The sequence below is a fragment of the Rhinoderma darwinii genome, chromosome 10, assembly GCF_050947455.1.
Source record: "Rhinoderma darwinii isolate aRhiDar2 chromosome 10, aRhiDar2.hap1, whole genome shotgun sequence".
Lineage (NCBI taxonomy): Eukaryota > Metazoa > Chordata > Amphibia > Anura > Rhinodermatidae > Rhinoderma > Rhinoderma darwinii.
Genome location: NC_134696.1, coordinates 61,606,719 through 61,634,084, shown reverse-complemented (window position 1 = coordinate 61,634,084; position 27,366 = coordinate 61,606,719). Strand labels below are relative to the sequence as shown.

General features: G+C 45.6%; 1 protein-coding gene and 1 long non-coding RNA gene across 4 annotated transcripts in view; one reads left to right on the top strand and one right to left on the bottom strand.

The window, feature by feature from the left end:
• Positions 1–27,366, top strand: part of SULT2B1 (sulfotransferase family 2B member 1) — a 117,902-nt gene that overhangs the window by 51,557 nt on the left and 38,979 nt on the right. For all 3 annotated transcript variants that reach the window (XM_075839978.1, XM_075839979.1, XM_075839981.1), the window contains 3 exons: positions 7,051–7,259; positions 8,525–8,651; positions 24,682–24,776. In XM_075839978.1, the coding sequence (XP_075696093.1) occupies positions 7,051–7,259; positions 8,525–8,651; positions 24,682–24,776 (431 nt within the window). The remainder of the gene's footprint in view (positions 1–7,050; positions 7,260–8,524; positions 8,652–24,681; positions 24,777–27,366) is intronic.
• The window catches only part of LOC142662091 (uncharacterized), a 34,058-nt gene continuing 11,470 nt past the window's right edge, over positions 4,779–27,366 (bottom strand). Inside the window, exons 2-3 of the long non-coding RNA XR_012850872.1 lie at positions 5,157–5,228; positions 4,779–4,945 (exon numbers count right to left, since the gene is read on the bottom strand). This is a non-coding gene — a long non-coding RNA (uncharacterized LOC142662091). The remainder of the gene's footprint in view (positions 4,946–5,156; positions 5,229–27,366) is intronic.

Sequence of the window (27,366 nt, the reverse complement as noted above, 5' to 3'; positions counted from 1 at the left end):
CACTGTAACACCTTTAGGGAGGCAGGTTGGACCCATTCAGCCACAACCTGAACCTTGGCAGGGTCCATGCGGAATTCATGAGAAGTGAGGATTTGACCCAAAAATGGTATCTCCTACACCCCAAACACACATTTTTCGGTTTTAGCAAACAGTTTGTATTCCCGAAGGGCCTGGAGCAGCTTCCTGACATGCTCAATATGGGAGGACCAGTCCTTGGAAAACACAAGTATGTCATCAAGGTACACTACAAGAAATAGCCCCAGGTAGTCTCTTAAAATCTGATTTATGAAATTCTGGAAGACCGCGGGAGCATTACACAACCCAAAGGGCATGACGAGGTATTCGAAATGACCTTCGGGCGTGTTAAACGCAGTCTTCCACTCATCCCCCTCTTTGATGCGGATAAGGTTATAAGCCCCCCGTAGATCAAACTTAGAGAACCATTGGGCCCCCTGAACCTGATTGAAGAGATCAGGAATCAAAGGAAGGGGATACTGGTTCCTTACAGTGACCTTATTCAAGTGCATGGCCTAAGACCACCATCCTTCTTCCCTACGAAGAAGAAGCCAGCACCTACCGGAGAAGTAGAGGGGCGAATGTAACCCTTGGCCAGGCATTCCTGGATATAGTCTCTCATGGCTTCACGTTCGGGACAAGAGAGATTAAATATCCTACCCTTAGGGAGCTTAGCTCCTGGTACCAAATCGATTGCGCAATTGAATTCTCTATGAGGAGGTAACACTTCGGAGGCCTTTTTAGAAAAAACATCAGCGAAGTCCTGAATAAACTCAGGTAGAGTGTTCACCTCCTCAGGGAGAGAGATAAAATTAACAGAAAAACATGACGTCATGCATTCATTACCCCATTTGGTAAGATCCCCAGTATTCCATTTAAACGTGGGATTATGCATCTGCAACCAGGGAAGGCCTAAAACCAAATCGGACGATAATCCCTGCATCACCAGTACAGAGCACTGCTCCAAATGCATGGAGCCAACAAGGAGTTCAAAAACAGGGGTATGCTGTGTAAAATAACCATTAGCAAGAGGAGTGGAGTCGATACCCACTACTGGGACAGGTTTAGGCAAGTCAATCAATGGCATAGCTAGAGACATAGAAAATTCCACAGACATAATATTAGCAGAAGACCCTGAATCCACTAAGGCACTGCCGGTGGCAGACCTACCCTCAAAAGAGACCTGAAAGGGAAGCAAGATCTTATTTGGTTTCATATATATGGGAAATACCTGTGCCCCCAAATGACCTCCCCGATGGTCACTTAGGCGCGGATGTTCTTCCGGCTGCTTATTCTTACGCCTAGGACAGTTGTTCACTTGATGCTTGTCATCCCCACTGTAGAAGCAGAGACCATTCTTCCTGCGGAACTCTCTACGTTGTTGGGGAGAGACGGAGGCCCCGAGTTGCATACGTTCATCCGAGTTTTCCCGTGGAAGAATGAAGCAACGGAACCTCGGGAGCCATCATGGGGGGGTCAGAGGGGAAGGCACAAAAACGTTCCAGTCGTCGTTCCCTGAGACGTCGGTCAAGACGTACCGCTAAAGCCATAAGCTGATCTAGGGAGTCAGAAGAGGGATAGCTAACTAACAGGTCTTTCAGGGCGTTCGACAGACCCAATCTAAACTGGAACCTCAAGGCAGGGTCATTCCACCGAGAAGCTACACACCACTTCCTAAAGTCAGAACAGTACTCCTCAACGGGTCTTTTACCCTGACATAAGGTCACCAGCTGACTCTCGGCAAAGGCAGTCTTGTCAGTCTCGTCATATATGAGAGCGGAAAAAAAAGACCAACAGAGGAAAGTTCAGGGGCGTCAGGAGCCAAGGAGAAGGCCCATTCTTGGGGCCCGTCCTGGAGCCGGGACATAATTATACCCACTCGCTGGCTCTCAGAACCTGAGGAGTGGGGCTTTAAACGGTAATAGAGCCTACAACTCTCCCGAAAGGAGAAAAAAGGCTTCCGGTCCCCTTAGAACCGGTCAGGCAACTTGAGGTGGGGTTCAAGAGGTGAGGTGGGGGGCACTACCAGGGTAGCATCATGCTGGTTGCCCTTCTGAGCCAGGGCTTGGACCTGTAGGGAGAGGCCCTGCATTTGCTGAGCCAGGGTCTCAAGCGGTCTCATAGTTGTGTCAGGGACCAGGGTAGAAAAGGTATATGGGCCTGTGATTATGTAATGACGGGGTAGGGAGACAGACAGGTGAGCCCTAATCTACCCGCCACTCAGTCCCTGCCTACTTGCAACGGCCCGTCCTAGGCGACGGCGTACAACTGGGCGACGGTCCCTACGCTCAATAAGTGCACGACAGACAAACAGACAAGGGTACACAGAAGCTAAGGGAAATGGGGCAGTTGCCCACGGCAACACAGTGAGCAACAAAAGTAGTGAACGAGCCGAGTCAAAGCAGGAGTGCACGAGGTACAAATCGCAGTGCAGGAGCGTAGTCAGTAAAGCCAGGGTAAAAAATGAAGCAATGTCAATAAACATAGCTGGAGCAGCAGAGCCAGGAAACAGAAAAGAATCACAGGCAAAGGAGGAGCAGGAAATGCCGGTATAAAAAGACAGAGGGCGGGAGATAGCTCCGTCTGGCCAGGCTGTGATAGGCTCTCCCACTCCTCAGCCTCCCAGCCTGACTGGTAGAAGATCGTGTCACTCTCTCAGACTTAGGAGCAGGTGCAGACTGATTACCCACGGGCGTCGACACAGAAGCTGTGTCTGGCAGATCCTTTACAATATCTCCTATGGAAAATAATCAATTGCTACAATTTAACTCCCTACATGATAGGTTTGGTATCTCAAACTCTGATTTTTACAAATTTCTTAGAATTAGGCACCTCTTGCAATCGGATTGTCCATTTACGGTTACAGCTAATGCTGATATATTCCAGCTATGGTCTCAACCTGGGACACATCTTAAAGGATTGCGTCCTTTATACGATCTCTTAGGATCTAAGGCTAAATTTGAAAAATCTTCCCCTTTCTTGGCTTGGGAGAAGGAGCTCGCACGAGTGTATCTCACACCGGGATGGACATATGCTCTCACTTCTGTAGCAAAACATCTGAAATGTACTATACACTATGAGTCAGTGATAAAGACTGTGCTCCGATGGTATTACACTCCTGATAGACTTCAACACATGTATCCGAATGCTTCCTATTATTGCTGGAGAAATTGTGGAGGGTAAAGGGACTCTACTACATATTTTATAGACTTGTCCGTTGCTCAATACTCTTTGGAATTCTTCATACCTTTTGTTGTCAGGTCTTAAAGGGATTACAATTCCTCCTTCCTTATCGCTAGCAGTGCTTTTTCTAAACATTAAAGATATACCGGCAGAATTCAGAGTTATCGCAGCTCATGTATTTAAGAGTACTTGTTCACACGAGAAAATGATGGCATATAAAGACCACTCATTTCCTAAATATGAGAAACTGTGGGGTCCTTGGTTGCGTAGTGCTTATACCTGTGTTACATAAGGGAGGGTTATATGCTAGTCTTTCAACATCAAAGGATTTCATTCTAGCTGGTATCTACTGTGAGATCTTGTATTACTTCTTTTGTATTGTATGTTTTTGATTTGTCATTTTTTGTATTATTAACCAGTTTATTATAGATATGGAATAGAATCACAGACAGGGTTTTCAAGCTTAACCTTTACTGGAACTCGTATAATATGACATAGACATTCCATTTTTATGAATTTGTTGTTGTATCAAAATGTACTCGTTGGACTGCAAAGTCTCTCTTTTATTATCTCTGTTGAAAAATGTCAATAAAAATCTATTGAGTAAAAAAAAAAAAAAATTTAAAAACAAGGAATATTTGAAATCTGCTTATTTAAAGACTGGACAGTGGACAACCTCTTTAATTGGAGAGTAAATTTGCTAGTTACCCCTCCTCCAGCAAGCCGCTTACATTGCTAGTCTAGTATTGTGAAAAGCATTGCCCACAAACCTTTATTTCAAATATTGGTTCTTGCAAAACTTGCAGGACTCTTTGTGCCTAATTAGCATACAGTGTGGAGGCATTAAAGTTTTGTTGTTTTGCAAGTACCAAGACATCTAATAAAGGTACGTGGGCAATGTTTTTCATAATACCAGAGCAGTGATGTAAGCAGGTTAGGGGGAGTTTGGTGGGATGGTGACAGACTCCCTTTCAGGCATGCATTAATTCATTTATTTTTATTTATTCAAGTGAGACTACTTAATAAACCTGATTATAATAATGATTAATTGATTGGTTTGCTAAATAAGTTTTTTATCTAAGTTAAAGGGGTTTTCTCATGTAGACCAGCTCTTTTAAAAAAGAAACCGACTGATTGCCCTGGGTCTGTTTTTTTTCACCCCTGATGATCAGGAGTTATGGCAAGGGAAAGCTGTGGCCAACCACACTTTCCTCCTGCGTGTCCCTCTAATGCAAGGACGTGTTGGGTCTTCCGTGCTGGCACATAGAAAGGGGTCCCAAGCGGGGTATGGGATCTAATAGGGCATAGATCCCAAAATAACATGATGTAGGCTTGTTGTATCTTGATTTAGACTTCAAAATTTGTTAGGCCTCATGCACACAGTTGTTTTATGGCTCTCTTTTGTACGGAGCCATAATTTGGCACCTATAGTGAATGTGTGCCATTAGCATGAATACAGCATGACCCCCCCATGGTAACACAGTGCCCCCCTTCTTTTTCTATAGGCTCTATTGTTTTCTTTAAATTATTCTTTCCTCCTTCCCTTTTTCCACTCCCTGTTTTATGGTATTTACCTTTTATGGTCATGGTCAGGTCAGCGGTGCTTCTCCTTCCCCTCTTTTGGCACCCGCAAGTTCTTGAAAATTCATCTGTGGCGGGAAAATTCAGTATTCCCATTGGTTAATGGGGTTAAAACGGTGGGAATTTGGTCTATATATTGTTAACCTTTTTGTGGTCCGGGGCCCATCTGGAGTGAAAAGAAGAGGATCAACAGCATGGGAAAAAGATTCCAGAGGATAATGGGGGAGCATCTGAAGGAGCTAATAATGAAGGCAGATGGCTGTGGCGGTGAGGCTTGGCTACAGAAGTGTTTGAAGGCGGCACCCAGCCCAGCTGAAGAGAAAGCTGGATACCTGTCACAGGATATGAACGTAGCAGCGTAAGTTCGGTGATGTTACCTGTCGTTGCCGGAAGTGATGCAGAGGATGTTTGCCAGAAGTTTTCTGACACAAGAGAAGATTCATCTGGACCTAGGAAAACACAACGAAAGACAAGACAAATTTATTCTCCATCTATAGATAGAAGGGGGAGAGCGGAGAATATTAAGAAGTCTTCATCAGGACACCTGCACCAGGCAAAAGGATTGTGGAGCAGCTTTAAGCTGGGCTCTGCTCAGGTTACCAGCTGTAATCGTATTGATCCTAATACTAATATTATGTTTAATTTTTATTAAGCTTTTATCTGATTTGACTAGTAAATCTGTGGGGAACATGAGTTCCCCGTCAGATGTATGGTTAACTAATTCCGTTCCAACACTGGATTTGACAACTAGTTCAAGACTACTTTTGGAAAAAGGTATTGGTGTATCTGACTCCTGCGTTAAAGAGGTTATTGCCCGTGAGGTATCCCCTTTGGGATATCATTTACCATTGGCTGTTAAAGAAAAAATATGGCGCAATGAATATATTGATTTATTATCAGTGTTACCTTCTACTAAGGAATCAGATTTTAAACAAGATAAAAAAATCTAAAAGAAAAAAGGGAAGATGATAGAAAAAGAACTGCGTCAAGGCCTTTTAACAACTGTTTGCAGGCTTATTGTATTTATGCTGCAGTTTTGGGTGAAAAACTCCCGTTAAAATGTTGTGGTTTATTCCAACACATTGATATTGTTTTGGAAGCATATTGTAACTTTGGTGGTTTTGCATGATTTAACTATGACAAACTTTTTAGACATAAGTTGGCTGTGCATCCAGGTCTTAAATGGGGTGTTAAGGATGTGGGACTTTGGATTAATTTAATGCTTCCACAAAGAACCGGTACTTATTCAAGACAAAATCCTCTTAAACGCAAAATACTTTGAGAAAAGGAGTATGCTTTGCATACAACAAAACTCAATTTAAATGGTTGAATAGCTACAAATATCTATATGATTGTTCATTTTGTACAGGTCCGCATCCTATTTTTCGATGTTTAAAAAGAACCAATCAGCCAAACTTAAATGCTAAGGAGTCAGTTATTAAAGGCACATATGCCAGTGAACTGGCAAAGAATGGTGGTATGGCTAGAAATGTCAGGGAGAAGGCTCAAATGCTTCTGAAAGACCGGGTTTAAAGATGGTTTTCATGTTTTAGAATATAAGGGTCATAAAAAATTATGAAGTTGAAGTTTGACAAATAATTATCTGAAGGTAGAATTGCTGGTCCATTCTCTTCCCTTTTCCCCAATTTTAGGTTGTCGCCATTATTTATTGTTCCTAAAAAAATTAATTCACCATCTTTCTTATCCGGCTAAAAATTTGATTAATGATGAAGTTGAAAAAGACTTGGCTTCAGTACAATATTGATCATTTGATGATGTCATTTTATTATTAAGAAGATTTGGTCATGTTACCAATTAACCCTTTAGGATTTAATTAATTGGGTTTACAGTTTGATAATAAGTTTTACTTTAATTGATGTTTGCCTATGGGCTTTACACGGACGTAATTGGAGCTGTTTTTCCATGGAGTCCATGGAAAACGGCTCCATTTACGTCTGAAGAAGTGACAGGCACTTCTTTGGCGCGGGAGTCTTTTTTGCGCGCCACCTTTTGACAGCGGAGCGTAAAAAAAATGACCGTCGGCACAGAACATCGTAAGACCCATTCAAATGAATGGGCAGATGTTTGCCGACGCTTTTGAGCCGCATTTTTGGACGTAATTCGGAGCTAAAAAGCCAGAATTACGTCTGTAAATAGTGTGTGTGAACCCAGCCTCAGGAGTCTCCCAGTAGCTCTGTTAAACTTGAAGAAATATATATTTCGACCAAATTTATAATAACAATTGTTGGTGTAAACTTTTACTCCTTATAGGTACAAACTGGATGATTGAAATCTTGAATTTAATTAAAAACAAAGGAGATCATACAATAAGCAAAACTGTGCCTATCTATACTAGATCACCATGGTATGAAGTAGTTGGATCTCAAGAAATTATCCAAAAGATGGAGCCTCCAAGAATAATATGTTCCCACCTACCACACTACATTTTTGCTAAATCGTATTTTAAATCTAAGGCGAAAGTAAGTAAAACCAAATACTTTGCTTTGTGAAAATAGATTCATGAATCATGTGTTTCGGATTATGCCAATTTAATGTATTAGTCATTTGTCATCTGTTTGCCATCTATTTTGCATCCATTTTTCATGGCCGTTAAAAAAACAGATGGATTTAATTTGTTAGTGATTTTTGTACCAACCCCCTGAAAACACCACAGTGCCCATGTAGCTAGTGCCGTAATGCTCCTGTAGATTCTGCCACAGTACCCACTACAGATAGTGTCTACAAAGAAAGTGCCCACATGGTGCCAAAGTGCCCACTGTAGATAGTGCCACAGTGCCCACATAGTGCCACAGTTATCACATATAAAGTGCGATATAAAGTATAATAGTGCCTAAATATAAAGTGAAAATGCCCACATAGATGGTGCCACAGAGCACATATAGATAATGCCCATATAGTGCCACAGTGTCCCTGTAGCCAGACCCCCTAGAAGATACCACATGCCAGCTGTAGATAGCGTTACACACCTGTAGACAGCGCCACCCCCTAGCGCCCCACACATCTCACCTGTAGATAGCTGCACACATATGGACAGGGACATCAGGGGCTTTGAGATGCCGGAATCCCCGGCCAGAGTGTCGGCCAAGCTCTGGCTAGGGATTCCGCTTTAGCAAGAGCCCCTGACATCCCTGTCCATATATGAACGGGACGTCAGGGGCTTTGAGATGCAGAATCCCCAGCCAGAGCGTCAACAAAGCTCTGGCCGGTGATTTTGCTCCTGGAGGAGCCACTAACAGTGACGTCAAGGGGTTTTCCAAGACAGGAGTCCTCGACTAGATCCATTGACTCCAATGGGGACTTCGGGCCGTGAAAATGGACAAAAATAGAACATGTTCTATTTTTTAACAGCTTGCATTTACGGGTTGTTAAAAAAAATGGCCGAGTAAATACATCTGTAGAACCTCATTGTTCTGAAAACGGCCGTGTAATGGCCGTTAAAAAACAGACATCACACAGCCATTTTTCACTGTTTTGTGAATGTAGCCTTGTTCTAGACAAGATCAAATAGATCAATCACCTGGCAACATCCCCAATTTACGAATATTTACTGAATCCTCTAATAATCTTCAAGATGTGCAAAGGCTACAGCGTGTACAAAATTGTCCACTTAGTGCGCATTTGGGCAAATTTATCAAATTGCAAACGAAAAGTAGCATAATATGTGTCTGATTTGTGTAAAAAGTGCCAAATTAAACATCTTTTTGATGGGACACTATTTTTTCAGATTATCTACACAATGCGAAACCCGAGAGATGTTATTGTATCTTTGTACCATTTTACCAAGATTCTCAATATTTTTGAAGATGCTGAGAACTTACAGAAATTACTAGATGACTTTATAAAGGGGAATGGTGAGATTTTTCCTTAATATATCACCAGAATCTGACATATTATTTATATATATATATTTTTTATTATAAATGTGTAAAGGATCTGCCAGGCACAGCTTCGGGGTTAACGCCCATAGATAATCAGTCTGCACCTACTTCTATGTCTGTGAGACTGACTCCATCTTCCACAACTCAGGGTGGCAGGCTTAGGAGTGGGAGAACCTATCACAGCCTGGCCAGACGGAGCTAGCTCCCGCCCTCTGTCTATTTATACCTGCCTTCCCTGTTTCTCCTTTGCTTGTGATTCTTCTCGTTTGGTTTCCTGGCCCTGCTGCAGCTTCTTGTACCATTGTCCTTGCTTCTTATTGACCCCGGCTTGCTGACTACTCTCCTGCTCTGCGTTTGGTACCTCGTACACTCCTGGTTTGACACGGCTTGTTTACTACTCTTCTGCTCTGCGTTTGGCACCTCGTACTCTCCTGGTTTAACTCGGCTTGTTCACTTCTCTTGTTGCTCACGGTGTTGCCGTGGGCAACTGCCCTTTCTCCCCCTAGCTCTGTGTACCCTTGTCTGTTTGTCTGTCGTGCACTTATTGAGCGTAGGGACCGTCGCCCAGTTGTACACCGTCGCCTAGGGTGGGTCGTTGCAAGTAGGCAGGGACTGAGTGGTGGGTAGATTAGGGCTCACTTGTCTGTCTCCCCACCCCCGTCATTACATAAACACAAGCCCATATACCTAGTCTACCCTGGTCCCTCTCACTACTATGGACCCCCTTGAGACCCTGGCTCAGCAAATGCAGGGTCTCTCCCTACTGGTCCAGGCCCTGGCTCAGAGGGTCAACCAGCCTGATGCTACCATGGTAGTCCCCCTCACCTCACCTCTTGAACCCCACCTCAAGTTGCCCGACCGGTTCTCAGGGGACCGGATGACTTTTCTCTCCTTTCGGGAGAGTTGTAGGCTCTATTTTCGTTTAAAGCCCCACTCCTCAGGTTCTGAGAGCCAGCGGGTGGGTATAATTATGTCCCGGCTCCAGGAAGGGCCCCAAGAATGGGCCTTCTCCTTGGCTCCTGATGCCCCTGAACTTTCCTCCGTTGATCTTTTCTTTTTTGCTCTCGGACTCATCTATGACGAGACTGACAAGACTGCTTTTGCCGAGAGTCAGCTGGTGACCTTACGTCAGGGTAGGAGACCTGTTGAGGAGTATTGCTCTGACTTTAGGAAGTGGTGCGTAGCTTCTCGGTGGAATGACCCTGCCTTAAGGTGCCAGTTTAGGTTGGGTCTGTCGAACGCCCTGAAAGATCTGCTAGTTAGTTATCCCTCTTCTGACTCCCTAGACCAGGTTATGGCTTTAGCGGTACGACTTGACCGACGTCTCAGGGAACGACGACTTGAACGTCTTGATGTTTTCTCCTCTGACTCCCCCATGATGCCTCCCGAGGTTCCGTTGCTTCGTTCCTCCCCGGAAGACTCGGAGGTACCTATGCAACTCGGGGCCTCCGTGTCCCCCCAACAACGCAGAGATTTCCGCAGGAAGAATGGTCTCTGCTTCTACTGTGGGGATGACAAGCATCAAGTGAACAACTGTCCTAAGCGTAAGAATGCAGCCAGAGAACTTCCGCGCCTAAGTGATCATCGGGAAGGTCACTTGGGCGCACAGGTATTTCCCGTAAATATGAAACGTAATAAAATCTTGCTTCCCTTTCAGGTCTCTTTTGGTGGTAGGTCTGCTACCGGCAGTGCCTTCGTGGATTCAGGGTCTTCTGCTATATCATGTCTGTGGAATTTGCTATGTCTCTAGCTATGCCTTTGATTGATTTGCCTAAACCTTTTCCGGTAGTAGGTATCGACTCCATTCCTCTTGCTAATGGTTATTTTACACAGCATACCCCTGTTTTTGAACTCCTTGTTGGCTCCATGCATTTGGAGCAGTGCTCTGTACTGTTAATGCAGGGATTATCGTCCGATTTGGTTTTAGGCCTTCCCTGGTTGCAGTTGCATAATCCCACATTTGACTGGAATTCTGGGGACCTTACCAAATGGGGTAATGAATGCATGACGTCATGTTTTTCTGTTAATTCTATTTCTCCCCCTGAGGTGGTGAACACGCTACCTGAGTTTGTTCAGGACTTCGCCGATGTTTTGTCTAAGGAGGCCTCCGAAGTGTTACCTCCTCATAGAGAATATGATTGCGCAATCAATTTGGTACCAGGAGCTAAGCTCCCTAAGGGTAGGATATTTAATCTCTCTTGTCCCGAACGTGAAGCCATGAGCGAGTATATCCAGGAATGCCTGGCCAAGGGTTACATTCGCCCCTCTACTTCTCCTGTAGGTGCTGGTGTAAAGGATCTGCCAGGCACTGCTTCGGGGTTAATTCCCAGAATTAATCAGTCAACACCTGAGTGTACATCCCTGAGACAGACACCAGCTTCCTCCACTCAGGCTGGCAGGCTTAGGAGTGGGAGAGCCTATCGCAACCTGGCCAGACTCAGCTAGCTCCCGCCCTCGGTCTATTTAAGCCTGCTCTTCCTGTCCATCTGTGCTTGTGAATTCTTTCCTTGAGGTTTCCTGGCCCAGCTACAGCTCCTGCTACTTTTTGATCCTGCTCCATACAGACCCCGGCTTACCGACTACTCTTCTGCTTTTCGCTTTGTACCTCGCACTCTCCTGGCTTGACTCGGCTCGTTCACTACTCTGTGGCTCACGGTGTTTCCGCGAGCAACTGCCCATTTCCCTTGCTTGTATTCCCTTGTTTGTTTGTCGTGTTTGTCATGCACTTACTGAGCGCAGGGACCGCCGCCCAGTTGTACCCCGTCGCCTAGGGCGGGTCGTTGCAAGTAGGCAGGGACAGAGTGGCGGGTAGATTAGGGCTCACTTGTCCGTTTCCCTACCCCCCCCACCATTACAAATTCACAAGCCCTATACCTAGTCTACCCTGGTCCCTGACACCATTATGGAACCCCGTGAAACCCTGGCTCAGCAAATGCAGGGTCTCTCCCTACAGGTCCAGGCCCTGGCTCAGAGGGTCAACCAGCCTGATGCTACCTTGGTAGTTCCCCTCACCGCACCCCTTGAACCCCACCTCAAGTTGCCCGACCGGTTCTCAGGTGACCGGAGGGCTTTTCTCTCCTTTCGGGAGAGTTGTAGGCTTTACTTTCGCTTAAAGCCTCACTCCTCAGGTTCTGAGAGCCAGCGGGTGGGTATAATTATGTCCCGGCTCCAGGAAGGGCCCCAAGAGTGGGCCTTCTCCTTGGCTCCTGGCGCCCCTGAACTTTCCTCCGTTGATTGTTTCTTTTCTGCCCTCGGACTCATTTATGACGAGACTGACAGAACTGCCTTTGCCGAGAGTCAGCTGGTGACCTTACGTCAGGGTAAGAGACCTGTTGAGGAGTATTGCTCTGACTTTAGGAAGTGGTGCGTAGCTTCTCGGTGGAATGACCCTGCCTTAAGGTGCCAGTTTAGGTTGGGTCTGTCGAATGCCCTGAAAGACCTGCTAGTTAGTTATCCCTCTTCTGACTCCTTAGACCAGGTTATGGCTTTAGTGGTACGACTTGACCGACGTCTCAGGGAACGACAACGTGAACGTTTATGTGTTTTTTCCTCTGACTCCCCCATGATGCCTCCCGAAGTCCCGTTGCTTCGTTTCTCCCCTAAAGACTCAGAAATACCTATGCAACTCGGGGCCTCCGTGTCCCCTCAACAACGTAGAGAATTCCGCAGGAAGAATGGTCTCTGCTTCTACTGTGGGGATGTCAAGCATCAAGTAAACAACTGTCCCAAGCGTAAGAATGCTGTCAGAGAGCTCCCGCGTCTAAGTGATCATCGGGGAGGTCACTTGGGCGCACAGGTATTTCCCGTAAATATGAAACGTACTAAGATATTGCTTCCCTTTCAGGTCTCTTTTGGTGGTAGGTCTGCTACCGGCAGTGCCTTCGTGGATTCAGGGTCCTCTACTAATATCATGTCTGTGGAATTTGCTATGTCTCTCGCTATGCCTCTGATTGATTTGCCTAAACCTGTTCCGGTAGTGGGTATCGACTCCACTCCTCTTGCTAATGGTTATTTTACACAGCATACCCCTGTTTTTGAACTCCTTGTTGGCTCCATGCATTTGGAGCAATGCTCTGTACTATTGATGCAGGGATTATCGTACGATTTGGTTCTAGGTCTTCCCTGGTTGCAGTTGCATAATCCTACGTTTGACTGGAATACTGGGGAGCTAACCAAATGGGGTAATGAATGTTGTACGTCATGTTTTTCTGTTAATTCTATTTCTCCCCCTAAGGAGGTGAATACGCTACCCGAGTTTGTTCAGGACTTCGCTGATGTTTTCTCTAAAGAGGCCTCCGAAGTATTACCGCCTCATAGAGAATACGATTGCGCTATCGAATTGGTACCAGGAGCTAAGCTTCCTAAGGGTAGGATATTTAACCTTTCTTGTCCCGAACGTGAAGCCATGAGGGAGTATATCCAGGAATCCCTGGCCAAGGGTTACATTCGTCCCTCTTCTTCTCCGGTAGGTGCTGGCTTCTTCTTCGTAGGGAAGAAGGATGGGGGTCTTAGGCCATGCATTGACTACCGTGGCCTGAATAAGGTCACGGTAAGGAACCAGTATCCCCTTCCTTTGATTCCTGATCTCTTTAATCAGGTTCAGGGGGCCCAATGGTTCTCTAAATTGGATCTACGGGGGGCGTATAACCTTATTCGCATCAAAGAGGGGGATGAGTGGAAGACTGCGTTTAACACGCCCGAAGGCCATTTCGAATACCTCGTCATGCCCTTTGGGTTGTGCAATGCCCCTGCGGTCTTCCAGAACTTCATAAATGAGATTTTGAGAAATTACCTGGGGATATTTCTTGTAGTGTACCTTGATGACATATTGGTGTTTTCCAGGGACTGGTCCTCCCACATAGAGCATGTCAGGAAAGTGCTCCAGGTCCTTCGAGAAAACAAACTGTTTGCCAAAATCGAAAAATGTGTATTTGGGGTACAGGAGATACCATTTTTAGGTCAAATCCTCACTCCTCATGAATTCCGCATGGACCCTGCCAAGGTTCAGGCTGTGGCTGAATGGGTCCAACCTGCCTCCCTGAAAGCGCTACAGTGTTTTTTGGGGTTCGCTAACTATTACAGGAGATTTATTGCTAACTTCTCGGTCGTCGCTAAGCCTCTTACGGACCTCACTCGCAAGGGTGCTGATGTCCTCCATTGGCCCCCTGAGGCCGTCCAGGCTTTTGAGACCCTCAAGAAGTGCTTTATCTCGGCCCCCGTGCTGGTTCAGCCCAACCAAAGGGAGCCATTTATTGTGGAGGTTGACGCGTCCGAGGTGGGAGTGGGGGCCGTCTTGTCCCAGGGTACCAGCTCCCTCACCCATCTCCGCCCCTGTGCTTACTTTTCTAGGAAGTTTTCGCCCACGGAGTGTAACTATGATATTGGCAACCGCGAACTTTTAGCCATTAAATGGGCATTTGAAGAGTGGCGCCACTTCCTGGAGGGGGCTAGGCACCAGGTAACGGTCCTTACCGACCACAAGAATCTGGTTTTCCTAGAATCTGCCCGGAGGCTAAACCCGAGACAAGCTCGATGGGCGTTGTTTTTTACCAGATTCAATTTTTTGGTTACCTATAGGGCCGGGTCTAAAAATATTAAGGCGGATGCACTGTCGCGTAGCTTCATGGCCAGCCCTCCTTCGGAGGAAGATCCTGTTTGTATTTTGCCTCCAGGTATAGTCATTTCCTCTATCGAGTCCGATTTAGTCTCTGAAATTGCTGCTGATCAAGGTTCAGCTCCTGGGAACCTTCCTGAGAACAAGCTGTTTGTTCCCCTGCAATTCCGGCTAAGGGTACTTAGGGAAAATCACGACTCCGCACTATCTGGCCATCCAGGCATCCTGGGTACCAAACACCTCATTACCAGAAATTATTGGTGGCCTGGTTTGCCTAAAGACGTTAAGGCCTACGTCGCCGCCTGTGAGGTTTGTGCCAGGTCCAAGACTCCCAGGTCCCGACCAGCGGGCTTACTGCGTTCGTTGCCCATTCCCCAGAGACCTTGGACACATATCTCCATGGATTTTATCACCGATTTGCCTCCATCCCAAGGCAAGTCGGTGGTGTGGGTGGTGGTAGACCGCTTCAGTAAAATGTGCCACTTTGTGCCCCTCAAGAAACTACCCAACGCCAAGACGTTGGCTACCTTGTTTATCAAACACATCCTGCGTCTCCATGGGGTCCCCGTCAATATTGTTTCTGACAGAGGGGTACAATTTGTTTCATTGTTTTGGAGAGCCTTCTGTAATAAGTTGGGGATTGATCTGTCCTTCTCCTCTGCTTTCCATCCTGAAACCAATGGCCAAACGGAGAGGACTAATCAGTCTCTAGAACAATACTTAAGATGTTTTGTCTCTGACTGTCAATCTGATTGGGTTTCTTTCATTCCCCTCGCCGAATTTTCCCTTAATAACCGGGTCAGTAACTCGTCAGGGGTCTCTCCCTTTTTCTGTAATTTTGGGTTTAATCCACGGTTCTCCTCCGTTTCACCTGGTTGTTCCAACAATCCCGAGGTGGAGGTCGTTCATCGGGATCTGTGCACAGTCTGGGCCCAGGTTCAGAAGAACCTAGAGGCGTCCCAGAGCATACAGAAGGCTCAGGCCGATAGAAGACGTTCTGCTAACCCCCTGTTTGTGGTCGGGGATCTGGTGTGGTTGTCATCCAGGAACTTGCGTCTCAAGGTTCCGTCCAAAAAGTTTGCTCCCCGGTTTATTGGGCCGTATAAGGTCATTGAGGTCCTCAGTCCTGTCTCTTTCCGGCTGGAGTTACCCCCGTCTTTTCGTATACACAACGTGTTTCATGCCTCCCTCCTGAAACGCTGCTCCCCGTCCTTGGCCCCCTCGAGGAAACCTCCTGTTCCCGTCCTCACCCCTGAGGGGGTGGAATTTGAGGTGGCCAGGATCGTGGACAGCAAGATGGTCCAAGGCTCCCTCCAGTACCTGGTCCATTGGAGAGGATACGGGCCTGAGGAGAGGACTTGGGTACCCGCCCGGGATGTTCACGCTGGGGTATTGGTCAGGAGGTTCCACCTGCGTTTCCCCAGTAAGCCAGGTCCACTTAGAAAGGGTCCGGTGGCCCCTCATAAAAGGGGGGGTACTGTAAAGGATCTGCCAGGCACTGCTTCGGGGTTAATTCCCAGAATTAATCAGTCAACACCTGAGTGTACATCCCTGAGACAGACACCAGCTTCCTCCACTCAGGCTGGCAGGCTTAGGAGTGGGAGAGCCTATCGCAACCTGGCCAGACTCAGCTAGCTCCCGCCCTCGGTCTATTTAAGCCTGCTCTTCCTGTCCATCTGTGCTTGTGAATTCTTTCCTTGAGGTTTCCTGGCCCAGCTACAGCTCCTGCTACTTTTTGATCCTGCTCCATACAGACCCCGGCTTACCGACTACTCTTCTGCTTTTCGCTTTGTACCTCGCACTCTCCTGGCTTGACTCGGCTCGTTCACTACTCTGTGGCTCACGGTGTTTCCGCGAGCAACTGCCCATTTCCCTTGCTTGTATTCCCTTGTTTGTTTGTCGTGTTTGTCATGCACTTACTGAGCGCAGGGACCGCCGCCCAGTTGTACCCCGTCGCCTAGGGCGGGTCGTTGCAAGTAGGCAGGGACAGAGTGGCGGGTAGATTAGGGCTCACTTGTCCGTTTCCCTACCCCCCCCACCATTACAGCTGGCTTCTTCTTTGTAGGGAAGAAGGATGGTGGTCTTAGGCCATGCATTGACTACCGAAGCTTGAATAAGGTCACTGTAAGGAACCAGTATCCCCTTCCTCTGATTCCTGATCTCTTTAATCAGGTTCAGGGGGCCCAATGGTTCTCTAAGTTTGATCTACGGGGGGGGGGGGGCGTATAACCTTATTCGCATCAAAGAGGGGGATGAGTGGAAAACTGTGTTTAACACGCCCGAAGGTCATTTCGAATACCTCGTCATGCCCTTTGGGTTGTGTAATGCTCCCGCGGTCTTCCAGAATTTCATAAATGAGATTTTAAGAGACTACCTGGAGTTATTTCTTGTAGTGTACCTTGATGACATACTTGTGTTTTCCAAGGACTGGTCCTCCCACATTGAGCATGTCAGGAAGGTGCTCCAGGTCCTTCGAGAAAACAAACTGTTTGCAAAGACCGAAAAATGTGTGTTTGGGGTGCAGGAGATACAATTTTTGGGCCAAATCCTCACTCCTCATGAATTCCGCATGGACCCCGCCAAAGTCCAGGCTGTGGCGGAATGGGTCCAACCTGCCTCCCTGAAGGCGTTACAGTGCTTCCTGGGGTTCGCTAATTATTACAGGAGGTTTATTGCTAACTTCTCGGTCATCGCTAAGCCTCTTACGGATCTCACTCGCAAAGGTGCTGATATCCTCCACTGGCCTCCTGAGGCTGTCCAGGCTTTTGAGGTCCTTAAGAAGTGCTTTATCTCGGCCCCGGTGCTGGTTCAGCCCAACCAAATGGAGCCATTTATCGTGGAGGTTGACACATACGAGGTGGGAGTGGGGGCTGTCTTGTCCCAGGGTACCAGGTCCCTCACCCATCTCCATCCCTGTGCCTACTTCTTAGCAACCGCGAACTCTTAGCCATTAAATGGGCATTTGAAGAGTGGCGCCACTTCCTGGAGGGGGCTAGGCACCAGGTAACGGTCCTTACCGACCACAAGAATCTGGTTTTCCTAGAATCTGCCCGGAGGCTAAACCCGAGACAAGCCCGTTGGGCGTTATTTTTTACCAGATTCAACTTTGTGGTTACCTATAGGGCTGGGTCTAAAAATGTTAAGGCTGATGCACTGTCACGTAGCTTCATGGCCAGCCCTCCTTCGGAGGAAGATCCTGCTTGTATTTTGCCTCCAGGTATAATCATTTCCGCTATTGATTCTGATTTAGTCTCTGAAATTTCGGCTGATCAAGGTTCAGCTTCCGGGAGCCTTCCTGAGAACAAGCTGTTTGTTCCCCTGCAATTCCGGCTAAGGGTACTTAGGGAAAATCATGACTCTGCACTATCTGGCTATCCAGGCATCCTGGGTACCAAGCACTTCATTGCCAGAAACTATTGGTGGTCTGGGTTGCCTAAAGACGTTAAGGCCTACGTCGCCGCTTGTGAAGTTTGTGCTAGGTCCAAGACTCCCAGGTCCCGACCAGCGGGCTTACTATGTTCTTTGCCCATTCCCCAGAGATCTTGGACCCATATCTCCATGGATTTTATCACCGATTTGCCTCCATCTCAAGGCAAGTCGGTGGTGTGGGTTGTAGTAGACCGCTTCAGTAAGATGTGCCACTTTGTGCCCCTCAAAAAACTACCCAATGCTAAGACGTTAGCTACCTTGTTTTTCAAACACATCCTGCGTCTCCATGGGGTCCCTGTCAATATTGTTTCTGATAGAGGGGTACAATTTGTTTCATTGTTTTGGAGAGCCTTCTGTAAAAAGTTGGATATTGATCTGTCCTTCTCCTCTGCCTTCCATCCTGAAACTAATGGCCAAACTGAGAGGACTAATCAGTCTCTAGAACAATATTTAAGGTGTTTTATCTCTGACTGTCAATATGATTGGGTCTCATTCATTCCCCTCGCCGAATTTTCCCTTAATAACCGGGTCAGTAACTCGTCAGGGGTTTCCCCCTTTTTTTGTAATTTTGGGTTTAATCCACGGTTCTCTTCCATTTCACCTGGTAGTTCCAACAATCCCGAGGTAGAGGTCGTTCATCGAGAACTGTGCACAGTCTGGGCTCAGGTTCAGAAGAAGGTCATTGAAGTCCTCAATCCTGTCTCCTTCCGACTGGAGTTGCCCCCATCTTTTAGAGTACACGACGTGTTTCATGCCTCCCTCCTTAAACGCTGATCCCCGTCCTTGGCTCCCTCGAGGAAACCTCCGGTCCCTGTTCTCACCCCTGAGGGGGCAGAATTCAAGGTGGCCAAGATTGTGGACAGCAGGATGGTCCAAGGCTCCCTCCAGTACCTGGTCCATTGGAGAGGATATGGGCCTGAGGAGAGGACTTGGGTACCCGCTCGGGATGTCCACGCTGGGATATTGGTCAGGAGGTTTCACCTTCGTTTCCCCAGTAAACCAGGTCCACTTAGAAAGGGTCCGGTGGCCCCTCATAAAAGGGGGGGTACTGTAAAGGATCTGCCAGGCACAGCTTCGGGGTTAACGCCCATAGATAATCAGTCTGCACCTGCTTCTATGTCTGTGAGACTGACTCCATCTTCCACCACTCAGGGTGGCAGGCTTAGGAGTGGGAGAACCTATCACAGCCTGGCCAGACGGAGCTAGCTCCCGCCCTCTGTCTATTTATACCTGCCTTTCCTGTTCCTCCTTTGCTTGTGATTCTTCTCGTTTGGTTTCCTGGCCCTGCTGCAGCTTCTTGTACCATTGTCCTTGCTTCTTATTGACCCCGGCTTGCTGACTACTCTCCTGCTCTGCGTTTGGTACCTCGTACACTCCTGGTTTGACTCGGCTTGTTTACTTCTCTTCTGCTCTGCGTTTGACACCTCGTACTCTCCTGGTTTAACTTGGCTTGTTCACTTCTCTTGTTGCTCACGGTGTTGCCGTGGGCAACTGCCCTTTCTCCCCCTAGCTCTGTGTACCCTTGTCTGTTTGTCTGTCGTGCACTTATTGAGCGTAGGGACCGTCGTCCAGTTGTACCCCGTCGCCTAGGGCGGGTGGTTGCAAGTAGGCAGGGACTAAATGGTGGGTAGATTAGGGCTCACTTGTCTGTCTCCCCACCCCCGTCATTACAAAATGTAAATTTTTTTTATTTTTGGTATGGTTTTTCTTGTGACCATCCATATAAAAGAAAATCCTGAAACATTTAATGTTTCACATAGTTTTTAGCAACTTTTCTCACAAGGGTTTTAGCCACTGGAGCACACACAATAGGCTATTTTTTGTTTTCTGCAGCTCACTTTTCAGCTTTGCTGTGTGGACTGGGACAGAGCCAGCAGTGATATCATTATTTTATGACAGCTCTATTGTACTGCTGGAGGTCTTCCTAGAACTATATTAGTCTATTCACTTTTCTGCCAATTAACTCTTATTCATTGCAGCTGCCATACAGAACACATACTATACAACATAGGAATAACGTCTTTCCAATATGGCAGCCACCAGGGAAATAAAAATAAAATAAAAAGGTACGAAAAAATTAAAATAGTAAACACATTATTTCTATATACTTTTATTTAATTAATGAGACTAAAATTAGATAAATGCTACATTCACTGTTAAACCATACATATACTATATTTAGATCAAAATTACAGTAAATAATATGAAATAAAAAAAATACAAGATATTCATATCTTTATGGCTACTAATAAAATTAATGGATTTTTTTTTAATAATGAATATTAAATAAAAAAAATACAAGATATTCATATCTTTATGGCTACTAATGAAATTAATGGAAAATTTTTAGAAAAAGTTTGCATTCCTACCTTCTATGGTGAATTTGAGCTGTCATGTAGTCATTCCTACCCCCATTTACTTCAGTTTACTGCATTCCCCTTGTGTACTCATCTAAAAAATATACAGATAGCACAGGGGAATGACGATAAGAGTTAAGGCCCTTTTACACAGGACGATCAGCGAGTGCTGATCAACGAGACATACACGTTTGGCCGCTGCAGGGAAAATGTAGCATGACATGTGGCTATTCAAAGGAATGGCCATCTTTGTAATGTATGGACCCACCAGGTTTACAAGTGTGGCTCTAAATCCTGGCTTGCAGGGGGGGTCCCAATCGGGCATAATCGGGCACATAAGGCCCTTTTGCACTGGCCAACACTCAGCCGATGCAGCGAGCGCCGATCAATGAGACATCGTTGATCGGCGCTCGCTTGCTCCTGCACACGGAGCTATTGATGGGGACGAGCGGTCATTACTCCGATCGCTCGTCCCCATACATTATTATCATGTCGGCAGCGCGTCTCCCTATTTACACAGGGAGTTGTGCTGCCGACAACGATAATCTTTTACTTTTTTAAAACGATACGACCAGCAGATGAATGAGTGTTTGCCTGGTCATCTGCTGATCGTTCCCCTGTATACACAGGACAATTATCGGCAACGAGCGTTATATTAACGCTCGTTTGCCCGATAATCATTCTGTGTAAAACCCCATTTATACTCAATGTTTGTATAGAAATGGTAAACTCGGCTCTATTCGTTCAAAATGACTATGGTTGCAAATTCCTGTGTCTAGTTACAGTAGGATTTGCAGCCATGGAGCACAAACTACTACTCTAACAAAAAATACCACGTAGACTAAGGGTCCTCTTACAGGGTCCGACATGGGCTGTGTAAACGAGCACCAATCAACGAGACAGCTCGTTGATCGGCGCTCGTTTGCTCCTTTCACAAGGAGCAATGCATGGGGACGAGCGATCGTTACTCCAATCGCTCGTCCCCATACATTTCTATCATGTTGGCAGCAGGTATCCCAGTTTACATAGGGGAAGATGTGCTGCTCATAACGATAATATTTCTGGCTGCATAAACGATACAATCAGCCGATGAATGAGCTCGCTCATCGGCTGATCGTTGCACTATTTACACAGGGCAATGATCGGCAGTGGCGGATTAAGTAAACCATGGGCCCTGGGCTGTTCCTCAAGCTTGGGCCCCCTTGTCCACCACCGCCCTGCCACGTCATGTCTATATTAAACACCACCTTTCTGTGTGAGCATTGACAAATGAGTGCTACGATTCCCCATGTCAAAGGGCTGTGTCCCTACATATTGACAGTCTCCAACTATCGCTGACAGTATCACACTGTGTAGGGACACATCCTCCTGACAAGGGGAATGGTAACACGCATTTTTCTATTAGTCCTGTGTACACAAAGAATTTATGTGGAATACAAGGATTTCCGATAACTGACATGTCAGGAGAGGTGACAGATAAATGCAATGACTCACAGGAGATGTCTTCACTGATGGGTCGTTCTCTTTTCTTCTCCATCTGACACAGACCGCTATGGCGACTTCTACTGATGTCTGCAGAGTTTCCTGATGAGAAATCTTTTCCCCTTGATTCTGTAGCCATTTTCAGCATCTATAGCAACATAAAAATTCAGACATAAACACCATAAATTGTCTTACACCCCAGACCCCTAAGCAAATTAAGACCCAGGCCCATACATTAACTCAAACCAATAAATTCAGTCCCCAAGAGGTAACTAAACGTTTAAACAACATTTGGCGTCTCATAGTGAGAGTGATATGTCAGAAGTTTTGATCGATGGGGGTCCCAGCATTGAGACCACCACCGATCACTAAAACAAAGCAGCAGGAGTGCTCGGGTGAGCGCTGTTGCACTTCATTTCTGATTGTCTTTCCTAGGCACGGTGTACGGACTCATAGACTTTCTGTTGTGCCCGTACACCGCATGCTCGGCTATCAGAGGAAAGACGATCAGAAACAAAGTGGCTCCTCACTCACCTGAGCGCTTCTGCCACTTTGTTTCAGAGATTGGTGGGGTCTCAGTGCCCGGACCCCCACCGATTAGAACATTTGACATGTCACTATGACATGTAATTTTTTTTAAAAAGTTTCGTTAGTTACCCTTTAAGCAGTCAGACACCCCTCCCCAGTGCATCTGACTGACTGCTGAGTGCCCTATGGGAGGGTCTAAGCGTCTGACACTTAGGGCGGATTTACACGAGCGTGTGCGTTTTGCGCACGCAAAAAATGCTGCGTTTTGCACGCGCAAAAGACACTTAACAGCTTCGTGTGTCATCACCAAATGATGAGCAGCTGCGTGCCTTTCGCGCAGCCGCCATCATTATGACACTCTGTATGTTTGTAGCACGTGGTGCTTTTCTGTTTGCAATCATAGTTTTACTGCTGTTGAGCAAATCACGCACGTCCCACGGAGGTGCCTCCGTGTGGCATGCGTGATTTTCCAGCACCCATTGACTTCAATGGGTGCGTGATGCACAAAAAACGCAGAAATATAGGACATGTCGTGAATTTTACGCAGCGGACACACGCTGCGCAAAAATCACTGACGGTCTGCACTGCCCCACAGACTTACATAGGTCCGTACGACACGCGTAAAAAGCACGCACGTTGCACGGACGTATTACACGTTCGTGTAAATCCGCCCTTATGGCTCTGGGGGGGAAGGAGTTATTCCCCTATAGAACCCTCAACAGCAATCAAACGCTCTGACACCCCCCCTGCAGTATAATAACTACTGAGGGCTCTATTGGGGAGATTATACTGCTTAGGGGGTTCTGAGCATCTGACTTACTGCAGAGGGCTCTATGGGTGGGAAATTATTTCACACACAAAAAATGTGAGATTAAACACCCTATATACAATTCACACTAACACCACAAACTATATATTCAAACCACACACACTACACGCACACACTATATAGACTTACATAATAGACACTATAAACACAGCTAAATAAATTAGAAAAGAGACACAGCGCCACAAATGAGGGTCTGATAAATTATCAGAAAATTGGTGGATGCGATGATTGCGCTCACCTCGGGTGGTGGACACCTTAAGGTGTCAGTCGGGCTTGAACAAGCTGCAGCCAGGTCCACATCACAGTCAAAACAAGTTTGCTGTCAAATTGTATTGCGATTGGATTTGGGGAAAAAAAGGGGGAACCAACGGCGCTGCTTGAATAGAGATCATCCACGACCATTCCAGTGGGTAAAGTAATAAAAGGATTTATTGTCAACAGGCTACGCGTTTCGACGCCGCACCGGCGTCTTCCTCAGGCCAAGGAAGACGCCGGTGCGGCGTCGAAACGCGTAGCCTGTTGACAATAAATCCTTTTATTACTTTACCCACTGGAATGGTCGTGGATGATCTCTATTCAAGCAGCGCCGTTGGTTCCCCCTTTTTTTCCCCAAATCCAATCGCAATACTATAAACACAGCACACACTATATACACAGCGCACAGTATATACACAGCACACACTATATACACAGCACACACTATATACACAGCACACACTATATAGACTATATACACAGCACACACTATATAGACTATATACACAGCACACACTATATACACAGCACACACTATATACACAGCACACACTATATACACAGCACACACTATATAGACTATATACACAGCACACACTATTTACACAGCACACACTATATACACAGCACACACTATATAGACTTACATTATGACACACACACATAAACACACACACACACACACACACACACTTACCACAGTCTCTTCCTCTGCGGTGCTTGTCTCTGGCAGCCTCCAGGACCTTAATCATGTGACAGTGACGTCACCACAGGTCCTTCACCCTCTAGTTTCAGTTTTGCCGTTATCAGGCAGCTGCTGGAGATTTAAACAGGAGGGACAGTGCACAGCAGCACAGAGGAGCAGACTGTCAGGGAGACTCCAGCACCTGCCAATCACAATCTCTGACAGTCTGCTCTCTACAGCTGATGTGCTGTGCCCCTGTTCCCTGGCCGCAAATGACTCCCCCTGCACATCCCCCCCTCCTCTTCATCAGCAGCACGTGGGACCGATGACCGCTAGAATGCTGCCGGCAGCAGCCCTGGAGAGTTTTTTTATACTTGTGTGCGGTTTGGGCAGCTATGGGCCCCCGTGCAGCCTTGGGCCCCGGGCAGCCGCCCGAAACGCCCATATGAGGATCCGCCACTAATGATCGGGAACAAGCGTTCTGTGAACGCTCGTTCCCCCGCTAATTGACCCTTGTAAAAGGACCTTGACAGAAGATTAGTATTCATGAGCACATGTAGAATTTTTTATTTAAGTTCATGGGCCAAAGGTAAGGTTTGAAGGCAAGAGATTTATGTTGTATTAAAGTTTAATACTGGTAATAAAGATATAAGCCCTAACCTTTACTTTGATATTACAATTTATCACTTTCCAACTTTTTTTTGAGCACGTGTACTTTCACTATGGTAATTCTTGCGAAATAGTATCTGTATTTTAAAAAGTTAAAATCTATCACTATTATCTTAATTGTTGTTAAGCAAGCAGAGTCATTGTCTTTCTTTCAGTTCTGTACGGCTCTTGGTTTGACCATGTGAAAGGCTGGATGCAAATGAAAGATGACAGCAGATTCTTTTTTATCACATATGAGGAGCTCATACAGGTAATATTACAGCTATACAGGGCAGCTTGAAATTATAGTAGGGTCTGCATTCTTGCAAGAAGCAAGTTTTTTGTTAACCCCTTGGTGCCCCAGCCATTTTTTGTTTTTTGTTCTCGTTTTTCACTCCCTGCCTTCTAAGAGCCATAACTTTTTTAATTTTCTATTAGTGGAGTGGTGTGAAGGCTTATTTTTTGTGGGAGGAGTTGTAGTTTCTATCGGTACTATTTAAAGTACTATATAACGTACTGGGAAACTGGAAAAAAATGTGTGCGGTGGAATTGGAAAAAACTGCGATTTCTCCATCGTTTTTTTTTATTTAGTTTTTATGTCTTTCACCGAGCATTAAAAATGACAAATTAACTCAATTCTACTGGTCAAAATGATTATGGCAATACTAAATTTATGTAGTTTTTTTTAATGTTTTACTACTTTTACAAAGAAAAAACTATTTGTTAAAAAAAAATGTAAAAATCTTTGTCGCCATATTGTGGGAGGCATAACTTGTACATGTTTCTGGCTTATTTTGCCGTTTTTATTAGTAAAACTTTTTGGTACATATGACTTTTTTTAATCACATATGACGTTTTTTGAGAGCTAAGGTGACCAAAAAACAGAAATTCTGGCGTTTTAAATTTAGTTTTTTACAGCGTTCACCATGCAAGTTAAATAATATTATACTGTAATAGTTTGTACTTTTATGGACACGGCGATACCAATTATTTGTATTTATTTTTTTTACATTAGAGGAAAAATGGGAACAATGGGCTTTTTTGGGAATTTTCAATATTTTTTTCTTTTTTGTGCACTTCTAAAAACTTCTAACATTTTTTATTGGTCCCCCTAGGCAATTTAAACCAATCATCAGATCTCTGGTATAATACATAGCAATACTAATGTATCGCAGTGTATTGTCATTTTTACCGGCTCTTATTAAGCCCCACCAGAGGCAGGCCTAAACAGGAGCAGAAAGATGGCAGACCTGGGACCTTCATTAGGCCCCCGGGCTGCCATGACAACCATCAGCACCCCACAATCATGTCACAAGGGAGCCGTTTCCCTTTTTCTAACGCTTAGATGCTGCATTCTCTCTCTATTCCTGGCCGTTAGTGCGAGGTGTCAACTGTAATACACAGCTGACACCCATAGCGTCTGGAGCAGGCTCAACCCTCCGCACCATGACATTCAGTGTTATCATGGTGCGTCAAGGGGTTAATATTCTTATCCTCTGAATATATGGATGCACAATCTAATTAAAATGCATATGGAAAGTTACCAGGGACAGATGTTTGGCTACCGTTTTAGGGCAGGTACTTAATACCAATGTAGAAAAGTTGAACAGGGTTATATAGGCATGGATATTTGAGAGCCATGTTGCATTTGCAAAGCCTCCTAAGGACCAAAACAGTTCAAACCCCCAAAAGTGACTCAACTTGAGAAATGATACCCCTTAAGGAATCTTTTTTAAATATAAAGACTCAGCAGGTTAAATAACGGCTTAGGTGCCACTGTCAAGTGTCTGAGCACCTCCACTATATATTAAAGGCAAACTTCATATATACTGAAAAAACTTTTTAAAGACCAAGAAGCCAAAAAGCCACAAGTGTAATGAGAAAATACAAATTTTATTAGGACATACAACACAAAATGACATATGTTAAAATTCAAGGGGATCTAAAAAGGAAGAACGGTGTGGGTTGTTTAACAGAATGGATCTAGGGTGTCCTGTGACAAATGTGTTCCTTAGCTCTGATGTGCGTGGCAGTGACCAGAAAATAATCAAATGTCTAAATGGTAGATTATAGACATATAAACAACCTATCGATATTTCTACAGATGCATTTTAAGAGAAACATGGGGTACATCACATAAGTAAATATTCATGAGTGCCAAGAATCAGAAAATTGCAAAATCAGTACTGCCAAGATAGGAGTAAATGAAAGGAGAACGGTCAGAGTCAGGCCAACAGGCCAAAAGAGAAAAATGTTAGGTGTCCGAAGCATATGTAGGTCCAGAAGGATCTACTGAAAGCACAGATAACTGTTGTAGCAGGCTTACCCATAGAGGTGAATGTATGTATAGCCCCACACTGCGGCCCGAAATGGTGGGGCCCCGACGCGCGTTTCGCCAAACTGGCTTCCTCAGGACACCCTAGATCCATTCTGTTAAACAACCCACACCGTTCTTCCTTTTTAGATCCCCTTGAATTTTAACATATGTAATTTTGTGTTGTATGTCCTAATAAAATTTGTATTTTCTCATTACACTTGTGGCTTTTTGGCTTCTTGGCCCTTAAGGAATCTATCTAGGGGTATAGTGAGCATTTAGACTCCACAGGTCTTTTGAAGAATTTAATGGACTTAGGCGGTGAAAATGAAAATGTTGTCCACTAAAATGTTGCATTTTTTTTATTTTCACAAGGGATAAAGAAGAAAAAGCACTTAAAATTTGTAAAGCAATTTCTCCCGATTACAGAAATGCCCCATATGTGGTCATAAACTTTAATTTTGACACACGGCAGAGCTCAGAAAAGTGGGAGCGCTTTTTGGCATGCAGATTTTACTGGATTGGTTTCAGGCGCCATGACTCTTTT